Below are 27,273 nucleotides of genomic sequence, written 5' to 3'. Positions count from 1 at the left end.
GGTGTAACGGCATCCTAAAAGACATTTAGATATGGTACTTGTTGATGCCCTGCCTTGTAGATGAAACATGACAAGTCGGCTTGGAATATCCTATGTCTGTATACATCCAATACGTCCCGATATAACTGAAGACGACGTTGAACCTCATTTCTCTTCAGCTATCGTTTCTGTCATCGTGGATACATTGCCTGCTCTTCGGATATGGAAAAACAGACACCTATCATATTAGGACCTGGAGTTCTCTCACTCCCAGACATACAGGTGTAAATAAAGACCGATGACATAAAAACATGTCTGGCAATTATGAACAAGATGCTTCAGCACGGTTATGTAACTTTTACCCTAGTAGCTTCAAAGGGCTTTCCATTTTCATTATTTTGTGGTGTTTTTTTGTTTTATGTTGTTGTTGTTTGTTTTGTTTGTTTGTTTTTGGGGGTGCAGTTAAGTAACAGCAAACATTTCTTTGGTCACGCAGGTATAAGGGCTATTTGTTGTTTTAAAAGATATAAAGCTCTGGAAACATACACACCTATCCATTTATGGTACGTATAAACTTGACATTTTGTGAATTTACCTAGCCCAAATTGTGTAAGTGAGAACAACCCATATTTTTTATATTGTTCTAGCTTTGATGTATACTCATATACGTATCAAACTAAAGTAGTGGCATAGACCCTCACTGCCTCTTAATTCGTAGTCGAGTGGACCATTGAAAACATTAGTCTAGTCGTACGTCAAAATTCGAGTTAAATGGATTTTGGAACGTTCATTTTAACCTATTTGGGATCAACTGGTATCATAACTTCTTGATTATAATTGAGACACACATACTTACGATACAGTATAAATTGTAAATTACAATTGTACCTCATTATCAAACAAAGATGGAGGTACATATTTCCTTAAATCTGGAAAATAGAAAACAAAATTTGTGTAACATGATGTAGCTTGGGTTCTTTGCAATCAGACTTTACACACTGTAGAGGAATCGAACCTTGGTTCATAGTGTCACGAAGGGACGCTTTAAGACCTTGACCTCCCAATCGCCCCAGGAGTACAGAGTATTTGATGTAAATATATGACAAGATATAAACAAAACAGTTGAGAGTCTATAATTAGTCCCCATTTTGTCCTTGTCCCATAAAGCGACCTAATGTATCTGACACTGATTGATTTGGTTGACTGCGTGTTATCTTACCCCCACCACATCAATCTTTGCTCACGTTATCAGTCACTTATTTGGAATGGTCCAGACACGACTATCGACAGCTGTCGACAAGCCGCTGTAGTATTAGCGTGGGAATGAAGAACACAGTACAAAAGAAAAATGAAAAAAACACACGAACAAAATCAAAAAAAGGCAAGAAAGGTTTAACACTCACCCTTTGAAGAGAGTTGTATATATCACTCCCGTGCATCCAAGGAATAACAGGCCGTTCATCACATGGTATTCCTCTTGTTTTGTTGTAATTGTACACTGTACGTCTCCTGAACGTATAATTAAACACATCCGTGTTCCGTCGAATCATATCCCGAAGAGCTTGATATAATGCTTCAACTACATCGACTGACAGTGCTGCATCTACCTGTGGAGGACATTGTCGTTTAGACTCAAAATCATACCGAATGAATACATGGAACGATGTCCACAATATTGACGTTTGGGCTTCAACGGTCTATAGACAATCCAAAACAAGCTGGTGAATGATATATAGGTATGACATGACCAAATGTAAGAAGATAGTTCAAAGAGTGAAAGGCACAAAATCATGTGCAGGGTTACAGATCAAGTGCATTCTGGGGCTTGAACTTGGGATTCGAATATCAACATCACATCCGGGCTGGGACGGGTAGGAAATAATGGAATCGAGTACCCGCATGTACTTACCCGAATCGGAATCGAGTACCCGGAAATGTAAGGAATACATAGCTTCAGTCAACTTTCTGAATATTCAATCACGATTTGACAGATATTATAACAGAAAACCTCAAAGGATGGCAATGGGACATTGAAACTGATCTTAGGCTATTTGATTTACGTCTGTTTATAACTAATATAAAGAGTAACACCATTACTTACATTGTTACTTAAAACACAGAACTTTTGTTAAAACACAGAAGTTTTCATTCCCGCTGTTACTGTGATTTGACTAATCACTGCTCATGCGCAGATAAATTACCGTCGTTGATAACCTCCATTAAATGGACAATGCCAAAATGTGTGTTACGTTAATAATGAAAAAGACCAGTTATTCATTCAGCCAGTAGACAACTACGTTCATGTGTGATATTCTAACTGAACATATAATGTTTTACATGCAGACTTTATGTAAACTTGCATAGAATACAATTTGATTGATGTATTTACTGACCGGAGAATTCTGTACGAGATATACAGACAGGCAAACTCTAATGCAACTGAGTTAAGCAATATAGCAAAATGCTTGGCTCGCATCTGGGAAGACTGGTCATTTTGCTCTGTTGCGCAACTCAGTTGCATTACAGTTTCCTATTAAATGAAAAACAAAACTATTGTTAAATCGATATTCTAAAATTGTATCTATCTTCATTGGAATAACTGTATGCTGATTATTATTTGTTAAACTATAAAATGTATATGTTACGTGAGTTCTGCTTCTATTTCTGATCATCTTCCTTCTTATTGTAATGATAACCAGTCGAACATTGTATTTGCAAATCAGAATGTTAATTCCTTAGTTTTAATTGATATTCCCAACACATACAATCATTTAATTGCAATCTCTTTAATAGTCAATGTATTAATGTTTAACGCAAATGTAAAACTGTTTTTCATGAAATTGAAATAAAATAGAAATGTACATGTAATCGTAAAAGCTTGATAAGCAATGAACACAAATACACAATGTAATGAACACGTTTATTGTTTAGGTTGTGTTTTAGTGCAAGATGTTTTGCATTGACCTTGTACAGCTTCCGCAGTAGATTGACATATTAGATTGAAAACCGTATGGGTCTTCAAATTTGTAACTGTGTTAAATTATGAGATTAAGTATATCCTGATCTTGGCGTGTCAGCTTCATAGGGGATGAAGCCCAGGAGTAGCGCAAGTCCGACACCTTCACCACTTCAGTAGAATTCACTTGCAGGGTCTAACACTGATAAATCTCAAAACCATAAGCAGACTGTACTATCAATTTCAGACATGATACCACAGAGTCGGCATTTGGTTCTCTTTGCCATTTGCATCAAGCTCAAAATGAGCCCAAACACTCAACTTAGCATGCGTGTCGTCCATATTGCTCTAGGTTAGAGTTACCTGCCCTTGTCATTACTGAGTCGTCTCTCTTTCCGGGTACTCATGGAACGATTCCTTGAAATAGGACTCGATTCCAGCTGTACCTGGTGACCCGGATTGACATGAGTATAGTTCGAGTATCCGTCCCAGCCCTAGATTCGAACCTATCAACATCACATCCAAGCCTAAACTCTGATTATCCTTTCATAGATAGGTGTATCATCATTAACGATATCGGTTCATTTTTAATTGTCCATTTGCAGTTATTCAAACAGATTATGATGAGGAGTAATGCCTCCAGCGTTCAAACATACAGTGAAAAGTTACTGAAATGAGCTGGGGAATATTTTCGAACGTTTTTCCTCTTGCAGTCGATATTATATATAAGCTGACTGCATGTCTCCAGGCAATGCATAAATCAATGTATGTCCATGCTTTGAAATATTTACTTTCAGTGGGATGGGACATTACATTTCCTGCAATTAACCAATGGCTCATAACCTGTTTTCTTCCACAAAAAATGAAAATAAAGGTACGTACTTGCACCAACATTTACGAGCCCTGTTTCACAACTAAAAGGGTTGGAAGCGTTACAATTCCTATACCACGTGAGACTGACGCCTGTTGTAGCTGTGCTGTCGTAGTCTTACCGAATTTGTGTTGTTGTTTAGCGCTGCACTCAGCAATATTCCAGCTATATGGCGACGGTCTGTAAATAATGGACCTGGACCAGACAATCCAGTGACCAACAGCATGGGTATTTGGGATACGATGGCATATGTCAAACAAGGCAGCGAGCTGACAAGTATTGGTTAGTGAAGACCAGTTCTAACCCGGATCTTCGGGTATTGCCGAAGTTGTGAAAACGGGACCTTTGCGTATGCAATGAAGTTGTTATCAACTGAATAGCACATTCAGTCAGATATATTCAGTGGAATAAAGTTTCACAATTTCCGAGTAAGGAACACAGAAAACACACTATACATATCATACTTTGTCATATCTTTTCTGGATAATATGTAATGGCAATTTGGGTCACAGTTGTTTAAGGAATCGTAAGTCGTTCTGCTGGTTCTAATGGTTCCATAACACTAAGCAAATGCCGTGGGTTGGAATCGATGTTCGCCTTGATATTTATTCTAAGCACAAAATCCATGCTCGTGGATTTCATAAAAGCCTGTATACGTCTAAAACATATGTAAAACTTACTATTAATATGATACGTTCCATGCATATAACGAACTTCTCAGAACGGGAGAAAATATTCTAATGTTACAAGGTATCTTTGCTATGCGAGAGCTATTTTTGCCGATTCCATCTCTTCAGTGTTATTTGTGACACATATCACAAACCAATCACGTTAACATATATCATACAAAAGGTCATATGCGATGTGAAGCTTGGCTGATCTCCCGTCTGTAACCCGATGCATCACGATGATGTTACTGATATTTATAACTGATTTTCCTCAAGTTTCCAGTGTCACCCCCGTGATCCTGGTTTTACATGACACTTCATTAACTTAAGCCTTCCTCACATATTAACCTGATATAATATGAATTACTAATAAAAGCAGCGTTGAACTCATTGAAATTAAATATTTTTCTTAAATTTCATACATGTTTAAAACATTCTAGCTTTTCCTATTTCGCTGTAAAAGTACATTCTACTTTGTGACAATATATATGTAACTACGTGAGTTTGGTTTAATGATTGCACACAACCCGATTGATGCCTAGTGGATAAACCGTTCGCTCATCACGCCGAAGACTCCTGTTCGAATCCCCTCACGGGGTCCATTTCTGGTGCCCCCCCACCATTATATTGCTGGAATCGCTAAAAGCTGCGCTAAACCTTACTCGGTCAGTCAAAGATACTCTTCAACCAATAGGAAATAATCTTCGTTGGGTCAGGTCATCAACATCGCCTGGTCATTCTTATGTGACTGATAAAAGAACACCAGGATACCAATCATACATATTCATAGCAATAATTACATCTCGATATTGGTATTATCATATATACTATGGAACCAAAGTGTTCAAATAAGTCATGCAGATTCACCATCTAGATTTTAATGGAACTAATTTACATTTTGCTGAGGTGCTTTCCATAACACACAAGGGAATCGATACATCTGTACTAGGCTATGCATGCATTCACATTAAATACAATATTAGACAAATAATCATGATTAGACAATCCTCGATGTCCCACATCTATTGTACAGTTGTTGTTTTTTTAACCTATAGGCCTGACTCAACGTCAAACGTTATTGAATATATAGATTAAAAAAGAGGATGTTATCTATATATAGTGATGGAAACGATTAAGGGTTGCATGAAAGTACAAATATGAGTATTTCTATATATTTTCCAGGTTTTCTATTGCACCGTGGTTGACGATCTGACAATAAATAAAGGAACTCTAAAGCTTTTTCTTTTATTTCGTCCCTTGTTCGTTTCCAACAGTGTATTCGTTTTCTGATTACTTCTTTGGAACATTCCCATTTTGAAAATATAACAAAAATGTCTTTGACAAATGGTTTTCAAGTGCCATTTGGATTTAACCCTGGAAAGAATAACTGTCGAACGCACTTCCACTCATCAACAGCAACCGCTCTCAAGAGACAAGGAGCCCGGAAATAAAAATAACCAGGGTGAAAAGAATATTTGTCATTTACTTAAACTCATGCTAGGTACCTGAACAAAATCCTGCCCTGCTCCGGGCCACACTGTTGACGACAGGTTTCTCCATCCGCCAAGAAAGCTTTGGACAGTCCTTGAGTTGTGGTTAACTAGCTGAAATCCTGTAATGTTGACGCCCCCGTGACGAAATCGTGTGAGATTGAAATTTAGAATATCCTGAAAAATAACGGGAATGGTTTTACGAACGACAAATGATAGGTTGTCGGTACTCCAACGGCAAGACGCAAATCTCTTAAGAGGATTTCCATGACTTTCATGCTATTGTAATGTTGATAGCCTGTTATCAAAACGCCTCACTCGCTAAAAACTACAAGGTATAATGAATTACGTGAATCAATCTTATTGATGTCCATATTTTCAGAACAAATATGATTCGTTTTCATATGAATACGACTGTATGACTTCTGTGGACGAACGTTTATTTTGAGGAAAGGGTTGTTACATTTACAAGTTGATTTTATCATTAAGTACACACCTGCCTGATGTGGAGTACTGATAGACACGTCTGGTTCACTCTATGAATTGGTTGAGTTAAAGGAGCATTCATTATTATGTCATACATACCACGCAGTGGTATTGGTGACATAACAATGAAGCTATAATCAAAGTATACATACTTAGGGATGCATGTTAGTCATAAACTCCAGAATGCCCGTTTAAAGGACACACATGGGCAGAATGCAAAATTAAGACTTAAGAACATCTTGAGTTCAGAGCTGATGACCCTATAAAATGCTTTAAAATCTGACAGATATATACTTATCCTTTCTTATTGTTTGTAGCATGTATTAGACAAAACAAGAAACTGACATTTTAGGGTATAGACAGTGTCACCCTCAAACGAAGAATCATGTAAAGGAACATATCCCATCACCCTCGCTTTTCCTCTATCTATAACTGAAGGGTCAGATTTGAACAACGTTGAAGCTTTTCTTGACAAATTATACTGCGCATTTGTGAACACATAGTTGTTTGATGGTTCTCTTGTGAAGTATGTCAAGCTCACGGTGAATACAAGACATTCAGTGGTTTTCTTCAACGAGACAAGGATGTAGAAAATAATCTCAATGCGAATGTTGATTTTGTTAAAAAGTTTGTAGCGCTGGACGGAACAGAATTGAGAGTCTACCAAGAGGTGTGGCATATCAAAATGACACAGGTTCGGAAAAGGCTTTCAGAACGACCGCTGCCCCGAATTATGGGTGTTTTGTTGAGAAGACGTGAGTTCTGCCAAGTCTTGCTTAGCTTTGATGAAGTCCGCTAGCGTAAATGTGAAACGGAATGCGTTCTGTTTGCCACTCAAAACCAGTCACTTACCTATCAGAACCAATGTGGCATTTTGCATGAAAATGTAAATGCGCTGAATGACAGGCTTCTTGAAAACATGGCAAATATGCGGACCCGTGTTACGTTTGTATCCCAAGTACCACTTGTCCTACTCCCCGTTGTTCTTGGTGCCTCTGGTCTAATATTCCCCAACCTGATAACTGCCAATGGATAATACAGGAACGCAGCCTTTTTGAACCTGTTGGTCATGCAGAAGTCCGCAGTTTAAGAGACTCTCTTCGAAAGTTCTTGGTGGTATTGACTAGGCAGAGCTGCCATTCTGGGTTGCGCGCGTTATGTGTTGGCATGTGTCCCTGTGATAATTATGTGGCGACTGTTGTTGTTGTTGATGATGATGATGATGATGATGGTGGTGTAAAAGTTCAGTTCTCTTGAGAGTATCCTGATATGTTGGCTAAAAATTCAACATTTATCATTTCCTGACAATTACTGTTCAATTGTGAGTACAACTATCCTCAAGTCGTATCGATAGAAGTAAGGGCGGATGAACAGTTATCTGCCTTTGTCGATATGACTCGAGTCATGGCATACTGGAAACGAATTCCTGAAGGAAATGTATCAAAACATTGACGAATTGATTTTATAGCTGGCTGTGAAATATGCAAGGCAGTCCACGCTTGCACGTTAACAGGAAATGACATAAATTTATTCCACGATTTTCCCCGACGACAAGCAGACAGAAATAATACTGTGAAGAAAACGTGCACATGCCATCGACAAATTAGGTACTGAAAACATTTCATGGCACGTTTATGTCAAATTTATATCTTTTAAAACAGAAGGATGGCAGCGGTGCTGTCGATTTCTTTCATAACAAGGAAGCTGACATCTAGAAACATTTATCAAATCGATCATTATGACATTTCAACATTTACTTCATTACATACAACGTGTCCATTCCTAATAATTACTTGGTGCTGATGTTTTATTGAAATGAGTTTTTCGAAGTTTGTGAAAGTCAATATTATTTAGGAATAGAACATTTTATCTAGTGTCTCTTGAATGTCTGTATAAACTATTGATTTATTTATATATATGGTTCTGTATATTTGTTGCAAGATACAGGTGTTACGTTTGTGGTTTCTCCATTGATGTTTCGGATACTTTCCAGTAAGGATACCAGTCTATTATCTTCCACATCAATCCCATTTCCACATACTGAATCCACGACAAAGGTCGTGATGGGAGTCAATCAGAAGGAAACAGAATTACAGAATCACATTATGATTATGACAATGTCTCTAAATTGTCACTATTCTATGGGAAATACATTGTATGGGTGAAAGAAAACCCTGCTTAAATATTCAAGAATTAAAAACAAAATGTAATTATATCCATTATGTAACCAACATTAAGATTTGTAGACTGTATTCATATCAAATTGTGTTCGTATAGGAATCATAGCCACCCTCAGCAATTCGAAATGTTGCGTCCCTTGTGCATTTCAGGATCAAATGACCTTTCGCCTGAAGAGGACATTTTGAACTGAATATGACCTTCAATGTATCTGAAACCTTTCACCAAAGTATTAAACCTAGAAATTCTGCATCATTTGGGTCCTCATTTCCACATTACGCCCACACGCGGTGATACAACTCACTACCATTTAAATGACGTTTATCCCAATTCACTTACTTCTACTCTGACAAATCTTCATTCTCCGCTCAATAGAGAAGTGACAATGGAAAACGTGTATTTGGCGATAGATCGAGAAGGTCACGCTATCTTTTGAAACAACTGATTTCAATTCCGTGAGACATAATAGGGAAATGTTCCTATAAAGAAAAACCTGCATGGGCAAACTTTAATTTCGACTGTATTTGGTGAAATACAAATGTGATAAACAAGGCTTTCAGCCGAAGGACAGCTATATGATCACATCAGTCTAAACACTTTCTCCACAGCCATGTTATATCAGATTTGAAACACAATGCCTTCCTACACGTTCGTCCCTAAACTTTATTAATATATTTTTTGTCGCACTGGGATGAATATATTCACCAAACACCACAACTAATGCCTGCAAAATTGCTGACGTGGCATTAAACACTCATTAAATGGAAGATAGATGATACCCAATTAGTTAAGTTTAGAGGTTGTATCTAAAACACCAGTTCCTTGAGTGTTCAAACTAATCGATCGTCTTCTGTCACTTTTTAACTAATCATTTTCTGTTTAGTATCTGATGGTGATCAATCACTGGTCTTATTTCTTCCTGGCAAGACGTGTTTTAATAGCGGTGCAAATAAAGTCCTCTCGTTGTCTTGGATTAAAACACCATGGTGTTCGGGAGTCTCCCCATGCCTGACTTATTTGTTCAAATTAGCGTAGTACTATCCTTTTAAAGAATGTTGTATTACCCCACTGTATAGAACGGATCATGGTTAAATTGGGGGTGGGGGATGGGGTGTCCCTATTTAGTGGGTTTTCAGTCACCGGTATTATTGGAAGGGTAGGTGGTTAGCAGAAAAAACTCATTTCATCCAACAACTTGGTTGTGCATAAGCACAGTGAGAAAACAGTATGCATGTACAGCTCTCGATGGAGTAGATTGGTTGTGTTGTAAGATATCGTGAGATTCACAAATAGTGTCTTCTCGAGTTATAGAATAATTAATGTATCGATGCCTCTCTCCCGCGAAAGGTCGTTATACGAAAACGTTCTTCCCCAACATCGGTGCATAGTGTGAAGCCGATTTCCGCTGTCGTCATAACTGGTCGAAATTGGACCATACAAACCAGTGTCTCACGGTGTAGACTTTGACATGCGTCTAAAGGATACGGGAGGGTTCCATCCACCAGTTTTATAAACAACAGTATTGAGAACCAGGAAACAGTCTGCCTTTAATACCTGCCAAAGTGTCTCCATATTGGCAGCGATGATTCACCATTCCAACGGCGCTTTGCCTGGTTCTGTCCACATCACTGTGGTCGGACGGTCATATGACAACGTCTGAACCACACAATATTCTGCATCGAGTTTATACCGAAACAGATTCCAAAGTGTAATATGAGATTACATAGTCTTGAACATTGTACCACAGACAATTAGAAAAGACATGCGCTGTTCAAGGAATGGGTATGCAGAGTTTCCTTCTGTTCCTGTAGTACCCAACATGTACATTAATGCACAAGTATCATTGAAAAAGGAAGTGTTTGAATGTGTTTTTGTGCAATGCCGGACTCACCAATACATGTAATATATATAACGACGACCTGTAAACAATCGATTCTGGATCCTGTGATTTGTATTGTCCTGTTCTTGCTCTGACTTCCAGACAGATTAGGGCGAGGACGTTATTAGACTGTAGAGGTAATTATGATGTGAGGTGCGAGAAGGTTAACGGTCACACACAGCTTTCATTCTCCTGGGTATCCGTTCTTTGCAGAGTGGACAGAGACATATTTTGGTCACCTTCCTAAGGTGACAACAAAAACATAATATGCTCCATTGTGAAGTGAGTCAGTGAGTAAGATTTCACGCCACTTTTAGCAATCGACCAATAATATCAAGATGAGGGAAACCAGAAATGAGCTTCACACATCGTACCCATGAGGTGAATTGAATCCCAGGCCACGGTGTGGGGAATACTTTAACCTGGAGACTACCCCACCGCCCTGAAGCCTTAGAAACTCTCACAAGTCAAGATGTCACATTAACCAACTATGTGATCTTGTCTATAAATAAGACTATACCTATAACAGGCTGTAACTAAAGTATGATGATAATGTTCCGATTGGCACGGTATCAGGTTGTAAATGTGACTATGTAAACATGTGATGGTGACTATCTCTATGAAAGTGTGATATGGGTGCTAGGGATGTGAGAATGACTCTTTGCCAATATTGAATATCCCCACAAATCTGGTTTAAAACGTAATGCTCAAAAACATGATTTGCCCGCAAGCAGATGATTGGAAGGAGATTAAATCTGTGCACGTTCAACTTGATTTATGGAGGAGAGTAATTGGAATATCGACACACCTTAACTTCAGTAAATTGCATGGAAAGATCATAATGGGCTGTACACCTTTTGTATTTTATCACGAGGTAAAAAAACCCACCCCGTTCCTCATGTGTTATTATGCTTGCAATCAATTTTTTAACAAACCACCTCCGTTTAACCAATTTTAAGGAGCGCTCAATATTACGTCAGCCCAACATACTTCTTCAGTCAAACTTTTGCGGTAAAATTATCATTCATTGTTCACTTCATAAATGTTTAATTTGAGCGCCTTTTTTTACTTTCCACTGTAAATTGGTTTAAATGATAGAACAATGATATATTGATATTGTCAAAAGGGATAAATACTATCCGGCATCAGGCATAAACTGACTTGAACCGTTCTTAAAACACCTGTCAGATGACTTCATCTAATCGACTCGAGTATCTATGACAGCGCCTTGTTCATTGTCACAGGGGACTGATAGCACTGTCTGTACTCAGGTCAGCTTGCTAGAAGACACGATGAAACGCGTTTTCAGTCCAGACCTGTGTGAATATCGAGAAACATATGTGCGCTCGTGTTTTAATGAAATACAGCCGTCACAAACAAGTTTGATGTTCCCGTATACAAACGGTGTTTAAGAAACTAAGCATTGTTTGCTCCAGAAACCCATGACTCTGTGGTACATCAATAAATAAACATACATCACTTTGGGCATGACGCAGGTTGTACACTGTCATGTCAACCAAGGGAAATCTGTGAATTGTTTCCACGAACCGCGCATCCTGATATGAACAAGGGACGTAATGCTGCATGATGATTTGCAGCGTCATTAATCACCGGCTTACCTTGGTTCCGGAAACGTGGTAACCTGTACAGTTATCTTGTTAGCATGTCATACACGCGTAACAGCAGTGAATAGCTGCGTAGCACATTTCGATAGCAAACCTGCGGCTTGAACTACTATTGCAAGAAACACCTACAGGAATATATACCAGATTAGCGTATCCTGTAGGGATTCTACTTTATAATAGGTTTGCAGCATCCAATGCTAGGGTGGTCAGTGGCAATGACTTTCTTGACTGAATACCATCGTATCACAAGGGGTGGAAGAGGCCTCATTACACCAGTCTTTGGTGTAAGTGTCCCAACTACGAGTATTTATTGACTGTCATATTTATGACATATGTTACCGAATGCGGCGTCAAAAAAAAAATAACCTGTGGCTTTACAAATGACTATCTCGATTTATTTACATGGGCAAACGTATCGGTATTTTAAAACAGCAACACACATCTTAAAGTAATATATCAAATGCATCTTTCCAGACTTTGCTTTAGGGGGTTATTCCGGTTCCTTTTCAAATTCATAATGTATTATATCTACCAGAGTAAAAGGATCTGATATCAATTTATTAGCCTATGTTTTTAAGCTAACTTAGACAGGTTTTTCATCTATCTGAAATCCGCTCGAAGACTTTCGGCGTCAGTTCCTGAATCCTTATCAGTGGATGGCGCTTTTTTAATATTTCATAGAAGATGCATTATCTCGTTCTGCCAAAGGGAGGCAGATTTGCTGTAACGAGCTTACAGTCAGGTCTAGTCTTTTATCTTGGGAGCAGTCCTGAAATATAGCAGATCCCAACGCCTTAATCTATATGGTTGTTGATGGAATTTCAGTGCGCCAAATAAGTCATACTCACCAGCGTGCCAAGGAGATAATTGTAGCCATTTCTATTCATCCCCACTTCAGGAATCTGCAACAAAAGAGCGTTCAGTGGTTGCTTCTGTATACCCACAGCGTAGACCTGATCAATCAAAACGTTATCGGTCAGTGTTGAACGTAGTATAAACACCAAGGAACCTGTAAATCTGTCAGAATCACAGTTTGAAGAACACTGTGTAAACAGGGGCGCCGTGTAAAAAAAACGGACTGATGCAAGATTTATGGCCCTAATGGATTGAGTAAACTGATCCGTTAAAGGGTGTGTTTGCTCTTTCACTTAAAAGATGGTGAACTTATGTAAGTGGCGTTAAATTTTCATAATAGTTTGGCGTACATGAAAATCGATGGCATGGCGTTTGAAGGTGAGATTGTATTGAAAGAATCGACATTTAATATAGATTCGGGCAGCCTCTAAACCAACATTTCGCTGTAATTGAATAACGCCAGACTTGCTTATGTTGCCATTTTCGGCCATGCAACGAGATAATCCTTGACCTTCATCTCCTAACTATCACGGAATCACATATGGCACATCAGATAACGTCATTTATCATTAAACATTCAAATAATCTATTGTGATGTAAAGTTCTCGTCGTTAAGTTATGCTGAAAACAGTCCCTTAATGAGGATATACAGATTATCACTTTATGAATTCTCTGAGAGAATGCGTTTATGACCGTGTTCTGTGCTGAATCGCTGTGAGGGATGTGGATCCTGATAGTCTGTCGAGGAATTGTATGACAAAAATACATTCCATAATCTGTCAGTTCAGTACCAAACGATTTGAAGCCAGGTGCGTCAACTTTGCAAAAACCCTCACACATAAAACTCTGACAAACTCCGACAATAACCAGTATTTCAGTGATGTACAGAACTGATTAAAATTAATTCCTGCAAGCTAAACAGGTTTTATGTTTATCGTATGGCAACGCAATGTGCAAGGGGTTGGTTTACGGCAAGAATATCATCATCCATTTTATAAATTGCATTGACAGTATATGAACTTGGTTTCAGTAGCATGTAGCATTTGTTCTTTTCATGTTCCAAGAATTCCTATTGGTGCTAACATGTATAAAGTTAAGTTACACCGATTGTAACCTTTAAACGAACGAGGGATCACACACGATATTTTCAATTAAGGCCCCAAAGTACAGCATTTATTTTTGGTTCATATTAAACTTCCCATCTTGCTTCATATTAAACTGACTTCACACATATGCCTTCGTTGCGGATACAAAATGGTTGCCTTGAAACTGCAAAGGGCCTACACTTGAGCTGATGTTGCTTCAATAAAAGCCGAAATATATTTAGCATGGAACTGTAGAACTGACACACCAAAACCAGTGTTGAACTACTACAGCTATTCTCTGTGATACTTTAAACTATCAATGCAAAGCTGCATTAAAGGAATATATACAAATGATGTCTATTGATTACCGGAACTATTTCCAGCACAGATTACTGGCACGACGTTCGGGAAACTCTAAAATCAAGACCTTCGGGTCAAAAACACATAATGTGTATTAGCCACCACTCGACACTGCTTTGAGCATATAACTGACGGTAACTTTCCAATGGCTTGAGATGAATTTGAATCTATTTTCAAAATCAAATCTTAATGGCACGATAAAACTCAACGTAACTGATACTTCAAAATATTCAATTTCAAAGACTCATTTCATTTACATAACGGTAACGTTTCCTTGCACAAGACTAATGAATGAGTAACGGGATGTAAAAGTTGTAAATAGCAATATTACATGCTTCGTTTCCCCGTATCCTAAGTGACCGGTTTTAGAGGCAGAAGCTAACCTCTCGGGTCACAAGAAGTCAGGGCTTAACAACATTTCGGAGTTATATCACGTATCTGGGGTAAAAACCGGTTTCTGAGGAAATGTTTTAACACACTTTATGTTCTATGGACGGTCGAAGGCGCACCTTACGCATGGAAATGTGCACAGATATTTGTCATGCAGTCCTTCTTCCTCAGCATAGCACCATTACCGTCAGCAAGTGCAGGATTATCGCACCCTTGGCTTTGGCAATGTCAGCATTAAGCTGTGAAGGCGAACTTTGGAGAAACGTTATGACCCTTTAGGGTACTATCCCATTTTATGTTTTCCCTGTAGTGTTTTACTAAAAGGCTAATTGCCATTTTCTCTTGCACAGTAGCATAAAGAAGGGGCTTTTGGAACGTTCGCCCGTTTTCTAAAGTGAAAACTACAATGTGTTGTGTTTCGTTTGATACGTAGTGATTGTTTCAGTACTGTGTTCTTTGCGCGATCTATTTGTGCGGCTGCAAACACTGTTATTCTGCCATCCAGTAGTGGTTTACGTTGACAAGATGCTTTCTATATTTACTGTGAGAAAAACACACAAAGAATATAGAAAAACAAGACGCAATCCAACCAACAAAGCAGGCATGCAGTATCAGGGCACTTGCTGGAATTACTTCACTTTATGCTTGGGGGCTCTTGTCTATCAGAATAAATAGCTACTAGAATCTAAATAGCTACTAGAACTGACAATGTCACATGAAGCGCATATCGTCTAAGGTGGTGTTTTTCAGCCTTACAAGGTACAAATATGTCTTCAATAATTGCTACCCGTGAAGATCCGGGTTAGCATATTGATCTTCAGTAACCCATGCTTGTCGTAAGAGGCGACTAACGGGATCGGGTGGTCAGACTCGCTGACTTGGTTGACACATGTCATCGGTTCCCAATTGCGCAGATCAATGCTCATGCTGTTGATCACTGGATTGTCTGGTCCAGACTCGATTATTTACAGACCGCCGCCATATAGCTGGAATATTGCTGAGTGCGGCGTAACATTAAACTCACTCACTCACTAACTGAATAATTTGCAGCTATATTAAAAAACAAAATACGCATCGAATATTGAACTAGAACCGGAGTAACGTGTTTATCTCCAACATACGACCAGTTAGTGATGAAGAGTATAAGAAGTTCGGTTGGTTCAGTTATTATATGTTTTGACAATTGGGTCTTGTGCATATGATCCTCACTAATGCCATCTGATAATGCACATAGGAAGACTCCAGTAGGAGTGACTGAGTTAATGACTCTGTCATATCGCGATGTGACAGCTTGATTTGAGAAACGTTGGACGTCATGCCGACTGTAGCATGTACATATTATCAGTCAGCATTGATATAGGTATAGATAGCTGTGGAATAGCTGTCTTAATCGACTTGATGCGAATACTCTATCAAGGGGAATATCAAACGATGGCGTTACGGGAAGCCGTTATGTTATGTGAACATGATGAGAATGTAAACCGATACAGTGTGTTGAGGCTATATCTGTTATTTAGTTTGGCATTCAGCATTCATGTAAAATCAATTTGATTTCAGGCATGAATTATGCTTTTTATAAAATACTGTTTTAAGAGGAATACTAGATATATTAATCGCTATAGGCAAATATTGTTTGGCATTACCGGTTGTATTAGGTTACCTAAAGATTAATAGATTCTGACATGTGTTTCAGTCATATGTTAGATCATATTACTTTTGAAATAAAGATATCTGACATTGGCTTGTTTCTCATACGTACACATTGAGGTTAATAGGCTAACTATACGTGTTACTATCTACATGGATATGTTTGCAAATAACATATATCATGAATCATACGGTCTCTGACTTACACGCGGTGACTGTTGAAGCTACGTATATCTCAGTATCTCAGACTCGACGTTGTACTGACAAACCTTGAACAATAATGAATTGGAATGGGTAACAGAATGAGCATCGATTCAAGCCACTGTTTGTTTCTCATCCACTCACCTCATTGTGAACATATAGCAGGTGCAGTGGAATATATCCCGGAACATAAGCAAAGGCCAGAATGAGTGAGAACATGAATATGGATTTACGCCGGATTAGCAATATTTTAGCAACATGACGACATGTTTATGTGACAAATCAGAATCGGCTCATGGCGTAACGAACCAACGTCTAAACGTCGAGTTTATACAACCTTTTGGGACGGAAAGCTACATATATAATTATTAATGTATAAAAATCAACATAATACATGTTTGGTCTCTAAACTATAACTAACCTGTCTCAGCATTTCATTATAGGCGTGATATGATGACAAATCCAAAATGATATTTTTGCAGTTTTGATGTTGGTTTCTGTCAAGTCTGCGCAGGTCTTCATGTGCATCTGTTACGTCATCAACTCGCCGGAAACGCATGTCAACTCGAGGCACAGCGTCCTTCAACTTGGCATGTAAATTCTGCACTCGCATCAGACCTTTAAACAGAAAATTACAACTGTAAAAGAACATCAATCCTCGTCTGAAATGAGTTGGCGAGAGCATTATCTAGATTAGTATAAGACTTCATTTCATTACCGTGGGAGCTGTTTGTGAATAATTGCTCCCCAATCATGTCTGAATGAATGAGAAGCAACCATCCATGTAAACACCAGTTCTAAAAATTGGTAATGCGCTTGGTTTGTTGCAGCAAAGTCAAGTTGCCTTCTTATCAAATCAAATGTTTGAGAGAACTTGGAATGGCTGTATGCAGATATTACCCACACTTACACACAAAAAATCGATCACGCAGACCCTAAAATATGTTTACGGGTTTACTCACGGAACATAATCAATTTTTTTATTGGCGAAAGAAATATATGATTTTCTGGTCTCGCTGGCTGGTATTGATTCCATATTATATTGTTATTAACTATCGCCAGGAAATCATAAAATTATGAATCGTTAAAATTTGGTTTATATTTTGGGGAAATGCGTTATGTTATATAGTTATACACTACCATAATAATTCTCACCGACGCATTACCATGGCAACGGTATTTTTTTGTCGAGGGGCACATGAGCAAGAGATGCAAAAGGAATCATTGCTGAAACGGTCAATGATATCTGTATGCATCTCTCCGAGTGTAGTATGCTTCCCTAAACCCATAAAGTTAACATGCTGGGGTTATTTATGACCCAGATTCTGGACATTTTAAGCATGGATGGAAACATTCCAATGGAACATGGCCTGAGTCGGTCTACATCACGGGAGCTTCCTTTGTTGCCTAACGCTGCACAGGGCACTCCCACTTAGCCAGAGCCTACCCAAAAATGTATTCTTAAGACAACATTGCGCGCTGGCGAGATAGGAGATGCGAACCAAGTAATTAGCATTCGGCACTGAAGCGTGAGTCTTTGTTCAAGGACTATAGTCTGTATCCACAATGCGACACGATTTAGGATGTATGTAACATGTACTAACGAAAAGACCCATTTCAGATAAAACAATATCAATTAACATGTTAACATTTTCAGCCACCATTTTTCATACTTATCTTCATGCAATACGTCTTTTGCATCAAGCATGTATATATTTACATTTCATGTAAAATTGAGTCATGTTATATACAATACATTCAGAGATACAGACAGTGAGATACAAACAGTGAGATTCAGCATCGGCATACTGCTCCATGGTTGTCTGACCGGTGACAAAGTTCATCTTCACATCTTGGTGTCTCGTCTCAAGATCGCTGTACTTCTTCTTCTTGTATCTCCGTCTCCCAGATCACAAGACCTGAATGATCTTCGTCTCAGTCTCAGCGCTTGCAGTTTCTGCAGTGTTGATAACAGCTTGTACAGGCTGAGGTGTGGTGTCTTCATCATCCCGTTCAGCTTGTGGTGCCATCCCCAACGTGGTTCGTAGTCCTAGGCCTTACTGTCTCAAAGTGGTTCCATGATGACCAATTGTCTCTGTTGATCCACTAAGCTGTGACACAATCTGCAAACCTGTCAACGCCTGGCACCTCTGGCGGTTTGTTTTCCAGTGCGAAGAACCAAATGTCTTCAACTCTGTTGACGGTAGAAGGGGAAGCACTGCAATACGTCTAACAAAGGAATGAACAGTGGGGTTGGCCTTGTAGGGAATGGCCAGGCCACTTGTCTATCGGGCATGCCTCCATGCATACTGCAGTGGCAAAAGACATCCCTTTACTTCCGATGTCGAAAACACTGACGTCTCTGCATTCCATGCTGCTGTCTCGAAGTCCATGAACACTGATGTCGGCGACAAAGGAACAGAGGAACGGGTACTGACTGTGGAGAACTTATGTTTATAGGTCGTCTGCTTCTTGTCGGAGGAAACATCCCTAGGCCGACCTGGGCATGTACTGTGTAGATCTGCTTGATGATCTTAGGGCAGGACTTGAACGTTCCATCGCAGAACCATGTGTCGACGATACTCAGGTGTCGAAGGTTGGCATCTGTGGAAAACAGGAGCATGTTGTCCGGTTAAGGAAATTTTCCCGGTCATCGTCTCTCTCCATGGACTTTGGAGGTTGATTTCCTCACGGGTCTTAGGCAGGGCTGGTATCGTCTTGGATCGCTGTCGGTATGTGGCGGCATCTCAGGCGTCGTAGTTGGGAAGTCGTCTGACAAATTCTGCGGTGTCGTCGGTCCAATTGTGATCTCTGAGGCCTGACACTTCTTCGGAGGAGATAGCGGGAATCGGGGTAACTTCTTCACTGCTTCTCTTCTTCAGAGTGTTCGTCACTTCGATGGTCATGTGTTTGATCAAGTTTTGTCAGGATGATGTTTTTGTGTTGCGAGTGGCAGGGCATCCCAAACCGTGGTGTCGACAACGCCAGTGGACAGTTTAATTCCTCCATCTGGCTTTCACACTGAACCGGTAGTTGTTGTGAACAAGATACTGACCGCCTCCGTTGTTGTCTATGAACGTGATCGAAACACATGCATTCAACACTGTGATGAAATTATTTGGGCAAAGTTTGCCAATACATACCTTCTCAGTGGTAAATCTTGTTAAAACCATTTCAATGTATCTCACCTTAACACATATATGAAAAGTCTAAAGAACTGCAAATTAACACCATATCAATGTATAACAATTGTTGCAGAATATCTTTGAGTGACATTTCGTTGTAGGACAAGTACATGACATATAGATCCGCAATGTTCATCCAAATAGTCAGGAAACCACGTTTTGTGTTCATGTGGGCAGTTGGCTGTGGTGATTGTGAAGTTTTGTCTCACACAGAGAGTGGATCCTTAATTTATGCATGGGACCTATGTGAATCTAAAATGTAAGATTCCTTTATCTTGGTGCTTTGTTTGTTGTTCCAACTGTAAATAGATCGAGTCGATCTATGTAAATGTGACAAGAATGATATCTTTGAGTGGCATTTCAAAAGTTGGGAAGTGCAATATTGAACCTTTTCTTTCGTGAGTGCGACGTTTCGATACAGATTCCGAAATAAAAGAAGTTGTTATCCATAAAGTTTGTTCAATATTGGGACAAGCATGGGTTGCTGAAGAGGAATTCAAACCCAGATCTTCACTCATTTCTCAACTCCTGTGACGTTCTTCCCGACACTATACAAATCTAGCATCATCACCAACGGCGCACCGATCTCCCCGCTTACATTCATATTCATTTGATATAGCTTACCATAGGTGAAGATCCAGGTTAGAATTGGTCTTCAGCAACCTATGCTTGTCGTAAGGGCGACTAACGGCGTCGGGTAGTCAAGCTTAATGACTTGGTTGACACGTGTTATCGTATCCCAATGTCGTAGATCGATGCTCATGCTGTTGAATACTGGGTTGTCTTGATTAACAGACCGCAGCTATATAGCTGGAATACTGCTGAGTGCAAACAGTACAAGATATTGCGGATACAGCGATGCTCGATGCTCGCCAGTGTAATACTACACACGTGTACCTCAAGCACAAACAACAACGGATTTGATCGAAGACATGGTGTTGGTGTTGCTCTAATCTTCTTTGACACCCAAATAGTTTAACAGTAACCATATGCTTATAATGCTGATGAATGACTTCGTTACTTCATTTTTGAGACCTCAAACACGATCAAAGCAAGTGGACGCCCTGGCTAAATCGCGGCATAATCCCCATATGCCTTTCCACGTTTCTATTCCCACATTAAAGTGATGAATTTGTATGCCCACGTATTCATTGGAATTTTTTCGAAATATTTTTTTTGAAAATAATTGAATAAAATTTGATCCTTGGGAGTTTCATTATCCCGCATTTAATAGGGAGTGATGTCACAAAATGAATTACGCGCTTCAATACCGAAGTGTTTTCTGTCCTTAGTCGTTGTCCCGAGTTAGTTTGAAATGCACAGTCATGGCAAATGCATCTGAAAGGATCTAATCAGATACCCTATAATAAGTTGTTTTACGTCGATAAGCCCTCTCTATGGGAGTCGAGTATTCGAAAAGCATCTCAGTGCGAAGTATTTTTCACAGGATGGCAAGTCAACGTTCTCAGGGAAATAGTGACAAACGGGTCCGTTTCTCATTTAAAGGCAACAGTTTCATCGATGTGACTCTGCGGCCAGATTCTAACTGTTGTGTTAAGGATCATGTATCTCCGCGTGTCCTTAAGACTCAAAACCTATACTCATATCCTGACATTTTATAAATGGCTTTTGTAAACAATACTGATCTCATAAAAATTATTTGACTGTGCATTTAATAGATTGCTTTAATGTTATTCAGGCGATGAAGCATTCATGATTTGATAGGAATCTGTCACTACTTTTACGTCTATTGACAAAAATAACTTGACCGCTTCGTAAAGTGTTGAAACATGCTTGATAAGATGGTAATGTACAGAACGCCGCTGCTTTGACCTTTATGCAATAGTAAGAAAACCCCACAAACATACACATTATACTCACTCCAGTGAGTTATCTTAGCTGCAGAGCTCGTATCGCATCATTCCAATCATATCGCTATGACGCCGAACATTTGCTTCAAACATTATCAGCTTGTTTGGAGTCAACCCGTTTCATCAACCTGGCAAGTTAACGCTGTGAGCACTGTACTCACAATTGTTTATATATACATGCTGCAACCTATTTACAGTTAACCATTATGGTTAGGATAATGAACCTGAAATGGAAGCCTTCCGCACATTAGATCCTGATATATTCTTCAAGTAAGTGAGTTTAGTTTTACACCGCACTTTTCCAGTTATATGGCGGCGGTCTGTAAATAATCGAGTCTGGACCAGACAATCCAGTGATCAACAGCATGATCATCGATCTGAGCAATTGGGAATCGATGTGTCAACCAAGCCAGCGAGCCTGACCACCCGATCCCGTTAGTCGCCTCTTACGAGAGGCATGGGTTAATGAAGGTTCATTCTACCCCGGACCTTCACGGGTATATGTTCTTCAAGCATATGGATGCTGGACATAAACGAAGTCAAAATCGAAATGTTCACGTTCCCAAGGAAACAACCATACAATCACAATAACAATACATGCAATCAAAGGAGACCTAGACTAGAAATCCGAGCATCTTGAGACCTGTCCCAGTATGTGGTTGTTCGTCCTGGTGTGTGATCATGAATGGGCTCAATAGAACATACACTTCAGACTGAATGTGGACGTTTATGATGTGTGTGCGCGCGTTTAATTACAATGGACAACTAAACAACTTGACAATCCTTGAAACATAAACTGGCTTGATATGGGATTCAAGTCAAGATTAACTCTGCAGAAGAAATGGCAGCGCTTCAGAGAACTGGGGAACCTGTGTCTTTGTGTTTTGATAACATTGTCTATGAGCAAATCCAAAGCCACCAACAAACATTTCAATCACGACGACACTAAACGATAGCTGCATTGTGTCAGTATCTAGGTGTCTTGGTTTGACAGAATGGTCTTCGGAGTTCAGGGAATTTAAGTCTATCAGACTATCAAGGTTGGAAATATGATCGATGATTGAATCTCTTCGATACAATGCTAAAACATATTTTACTTTATAGCTGCGAAATTTCAAAATCTAAAAGCAATATTAATTATTATCATTTCTAAGAAGACTACTCCCACTGAAAAAGCAACCTTCTGTTCATACTATATGGCGAATCCGGTACAGTATCTTTATATCTCAAGATCAGTTAAAACTTGAATGACTTCTTGGGAAATCTTATTCCTAGAAAAAGTATCAAGATGACATGCATTCTATTCTGTACAGAGACTCAGTCCCCAACTCCACCACTAATAAATGATTGTCTTGTATTAAACAAATATTAAATCATTTCGAACTGCCCAGTGCATGGCAAACACAGAGTATCATTTCTCCGCCTGGTTAAAACGCACTATTTACCATTGATCTCACCCACTGGGAATTCTTGGAGGTACATGTCAAGCAAACCTTGATGTGAAAATAGTTTTGAGTAATGTGCATTTGTACCTCACATGCCGAATATATCGTCCTGAGGGAAAAGAAGTTCTGTTTCGTTTTGAAGAAAAAAGAAGAAAAACATGAGCAGGTAAAAAAGCATAGGAGTACAAATTGTACCGAGCCCCGGCGCAGTGCTGACTGTACTGAACTGATGTATAGTACAAGTACAAAATACGATGCAATTCAGAGGCCGGAGACTACCAAGTATTATCATCAGCTTTAATTCAACGAGTGGATCATCAGTAATCATGAGAAAACACGATTGCTGGATCACATATATATGAGGCCGTAATGAATATCAATCAAGTCTATCAGCTGTGCGAGTCTGCACTATATGTGTAACAAGTAGGGTGTATTTATTCAGATGAACTGAATGACCTTGCCAACCACGAGAGCCAAGGTCGAGTGTTTTTGGTTGTTGTCTGTGGTGTAGTTAAACCCGCAATGGTCACATTATATTACCGTCTGTAAATAATCGAGTCGGGATCAAACCATCCAGTGATTGGCATCATGAGCATCATTTTACGCATTCTGGATACGATACCAATTCAGCGAGTCTGACCATCCTATCCCGTTAGTCGCCTCTTATGATAGGCATGAGTTGTCGAAGACAGTTCTACCAGAATCCAACAGGTTGTGTGCAAATACCTTCTTCTGGTAATATCCCAAACACCTGCCACTGAAATATGCAATATTGTTAAGTTGAGTTAAGCTACAAAGAACCAGAACAAATATACCATGTTATCTGTCCGATCGATTCATCTGAATTCGCGTTAAATGAAACACTACTGGGAAAATGAATCCAAATGATTTCAACACTGTCCATACCTAGAACTTCTACGTTCAGACAGAATGAGTTTTTGAGGGTGTTCAAAGTGAATAGCGGCTGTTTGAAATCATTGAAACCATAAGTGAAAAAATGACGCATGGGAATACAGACACAATCAAAGAAGGTGTTTATCGACAAATGGAGCCTGTTCATCGTGCGAGACACTAAACAGAACGAACACGACTGAAGGGGCACTTGCCTGAAGAACGAAGTCATTCCTGACCAGCTGAGTATTTGCAGCTGACAACTCTTCTCCCACCAACAGTTTCTTTGAGCAAGCCACATGACTGTTTTACACTAAATTATCGGTTTATCACATTATCGCCAGACAAAGAAGAAACTTATTAACAACATCTGTTTGCCGTCGGACGTATATAACAGCAGGTTGTGTGTTCTGAGCTACACATGATTTACCACGCAAGATCTGAATTGACAATGGTCTGTTGCCTATGTTTGATGCCAGGCCTTCTCAGTACTATGTGTCGCCGAGGCCAGTCTTGCACGAGATTTAATTTTCCACCAGGATAACGACTAGGTCTGGTTGGTTTCGTTGACATTGTCATCTAAACTACACTCGTTAAATTTGATAATGTACAATAGGATGCGCTCACTGAGCCTTTATTTGAATGAGTGAGTGAAATTGATTTACCATCTCTTTGAACAACAATATGGTTGTTATAATGATAAAAGCTTTAAATGATGGATGTCGTAGATTTGAAGTAGTCTATCACGATCACGGGCATTGTGCTCGCAGACTAATTATCACGACGACACTATGGCTTAAACTCACCACCGGCTCCTGGCGCAACTGTGACCGGTTTAGTATGTCTTACACAGTATGTGTTAGAAATGGGTTTTCGCGGCGTTTGGCTAAGCCATGGAGAAAGGAAGTGGCACCACACGGTGCACCCGTGAGGAGAATCATATCCGGGTCTCCTGCATGACGTCCAATTTGCTGTCAAATCTCCATGTTTCCATGTGACCAGCTAGCAGTGGTAGGGTAAACTGGATTGTCCTGTATTTCAGTTATTTGTGTTTAGGAGGAACGAAATGATGCAGGCCTTGACACGAACCCACATGGTGAAGACAAACAAACATGATCTAGGAAACCGGAATGGGAGTGTGCTAGATCACAAATGGATGCCACTCCGCACTGCAGATTGTACTGCGCCTCAGACTAACTTGCCACCCAGATCCCAGAAACGATGAAGGGATCCATACCATTGTTATGTGGAAGATCAAATTAATTGCTAATTGTTGAGGAATAAGAGCAGACACGTTAGCCTACTTGGCCACCCATGTCCCAGAAAAGATAAAGGGATTTGTTATGTTGAAGATCAAATCAACTGCTATTAGTTCAGGAATTAGAGCAGTATATGTTAAACCATAAATGTGTAAAAACATCGAAAGAACAAGGGTTATCGGCTACTAGACACTCTGCCGTGATGCAACTATGACGTCACATAAATGCTATGAAGTCATACTATAACGGATGACGTCGTTAAATGTGACTGTTTATCAGGTTATGTGAAATTATTCAAATAATTATTTATCAAAAGTGTGTGAATGCGAAAAAAATGACACCTGTCAAGAATTCATTCTCACAGAAAGCCTTAAACATTTCTGGAATCCATTTTCATTTATTAGAGTTTGCAATCAGGTTCAAAACACTTTCATTTAGTTTACACTGTACAGAGCACACAAAGCATTAATGTCGTGTTTACTTGAACCAACTTTAATCACAGTTTGTGTTTCTCTATCGTGTTACTGTATTTGATCAGAATATTTTCCATAAATGAATGAAGCGAGAATTACCCAACAACGCGGGATTAAGTGACACGTTTCTCGAACTATGAAGCTGATGATAAAGGCTGTTAGAAAAGTCAGAATTCAAGATTATTTGTAGAAGTTATGACAACATTATTCACTACAGAATTATCGACAGCTTGATTTGATTGAGCACAGATTTCCAAACTATTAAACATTACTATTTTGAAAATGCCTCGTGTTACTTTACAGTTCGTATTGATTAAACATCAAACTTCTCTTGTGCAGAAACTAGTTCACATTATAACTGAAGTTCTGACTGGTTTAGATTTCGCAGTTCCACTCTTGACAAATGCATACATTGAACGAAGAGTGCATAGAATATGACCTGGTAAGAGTACATACTGTTTAGAAGAGCAATTCTACATGTATTCTCATTCATACAATGCATAATGTGTCGGATGGTTCTGTAAATAGTCGTGTATGGACAATCAATTGTCTGATATTGTGAGCATCGATCTACTTAATTTGGATACGATGACACGCATGAACAAAGTTTGCGAGCCTGATAGTTGCCTCTCAGATAAGGATAATCGCTTCTCGCAACAAGCATCGACTACTGAAGAACGATTCAGACTGACAGAGTGTCTATCAAGATAGCAAGAGGTTCCAGCTTCGGCTGAGTCGAAGACGTGAAAATATGATACATGTTGTTACCCTGGATGGTGTGAAGCATAACGGGATAAGGCAAGGCCCGTAGGAGTCAATGTATTGTCGAAGTAGGGCATCCATAAATTGCGGCACTATTTACTCGTCAATTTATGAGTGTGATACCACTGAAGTCGACGTTAAAATACATTTCCCATCATTTCACTGCGTCTAATACCCAATCTGAACCACATTCCACAACACCACAAATGTCCTTATAAATGCCAGCGCCATTCAGAGTCGTCCTCCATATGCATCGTTATTCAATGATGTTACTCAGGCTTAGGGGAGACAAACGAAAACAAATAAAAACGCAGGCGATTATTTGGTGTATGTTCCCTGAATATCTAACGCGTTTGTCCGATGCTGCAGAAATCTGTTTCGTGTCGTTCTGAAGCGCTGCGTTTCTGTAGCACGCCAGGAGAATACCAAACATGAAACATCGGTGCAATCGATATTGCATTTGCTGCCTGTAAATCACTGTGTGCATGAATAAAGACATTCACTGAATGTGCTGATACAGCAAAACAGAAAGCCATATGTTTTTGTTATCCCCTCCGTGAATGCAGATCGTTGCACTTTTTGTGCTCAGTGTACATTCAAACGTGACTGTATCACAAAGTTCCTCTTAAGGATATCGATCGCACTGTGGCATCAGGACATTTGCAATAAATTGACAAGCATATTGAATCAACAGCTTCATTGTTCCCGTTGACGAAA

At 39.4% G+C, this 27,273-nt stretch overlaps 1 protein-coding gene across 1 annotated transcript in view; it reads right to left on the bottom strand.

Annotated features, from left to right (window-relative positions):
* The window catches only part of LOC124283073 (glutamate receptor-like), a 110,383-nt gene that overhangs the window by 54,321 nt on the left and 28,789 nt on the right, over nucleotides 1-27,273 (bottom strand). Inside the window, exons 4-7 of the mRNA XM_046719093.1 lie at nucleotides 17,092-17,288; nucleotides 12,981-13,034; nucleotides 5,980-6,141; nucleotides 1,383-1,586 (exon numbers count right to left, since the gene is read on the bottom strand). Of these exons, the coding sequence (XP_046575049.1) occupies nucleotides 1,383-1,586; nucleotides 5,980-6,141; nucleotides 12,981-13,034; nucleotides 17,092-17,288 (617 nt within the window). The remainder of the gene's footprint in view (nucleotides 1-1,382; nucleotides 1,587-5,979; nucleotides 6,142-12,980; nucleotides 13,035-17,091; nucleotides 17,289-27,273) is intronic.

The sequence above is a fragment of the Haliotis rubra genome, unplaced genomic scaffold (genome assembly GCF_003918875.1).
Source record: "Haliotis rubra isolate DU_JTF1 unplaced genomic scaffold, ASM391887v1 Scf31, whole genome shotgun sequence".
NCBI classification, from domain to species: domain Eukaryota; kingdom Metazoa; phylum Mollusca; class Gastropoda; order Lepetellida; family Haliotidae; genus Haliotis; species Haliotis rubra.
The sequence above is the reverse complement of the archived record's forward strand: the minus strand, read 5'-3'. Positions and strand labels throughout refer to the sequence as shown.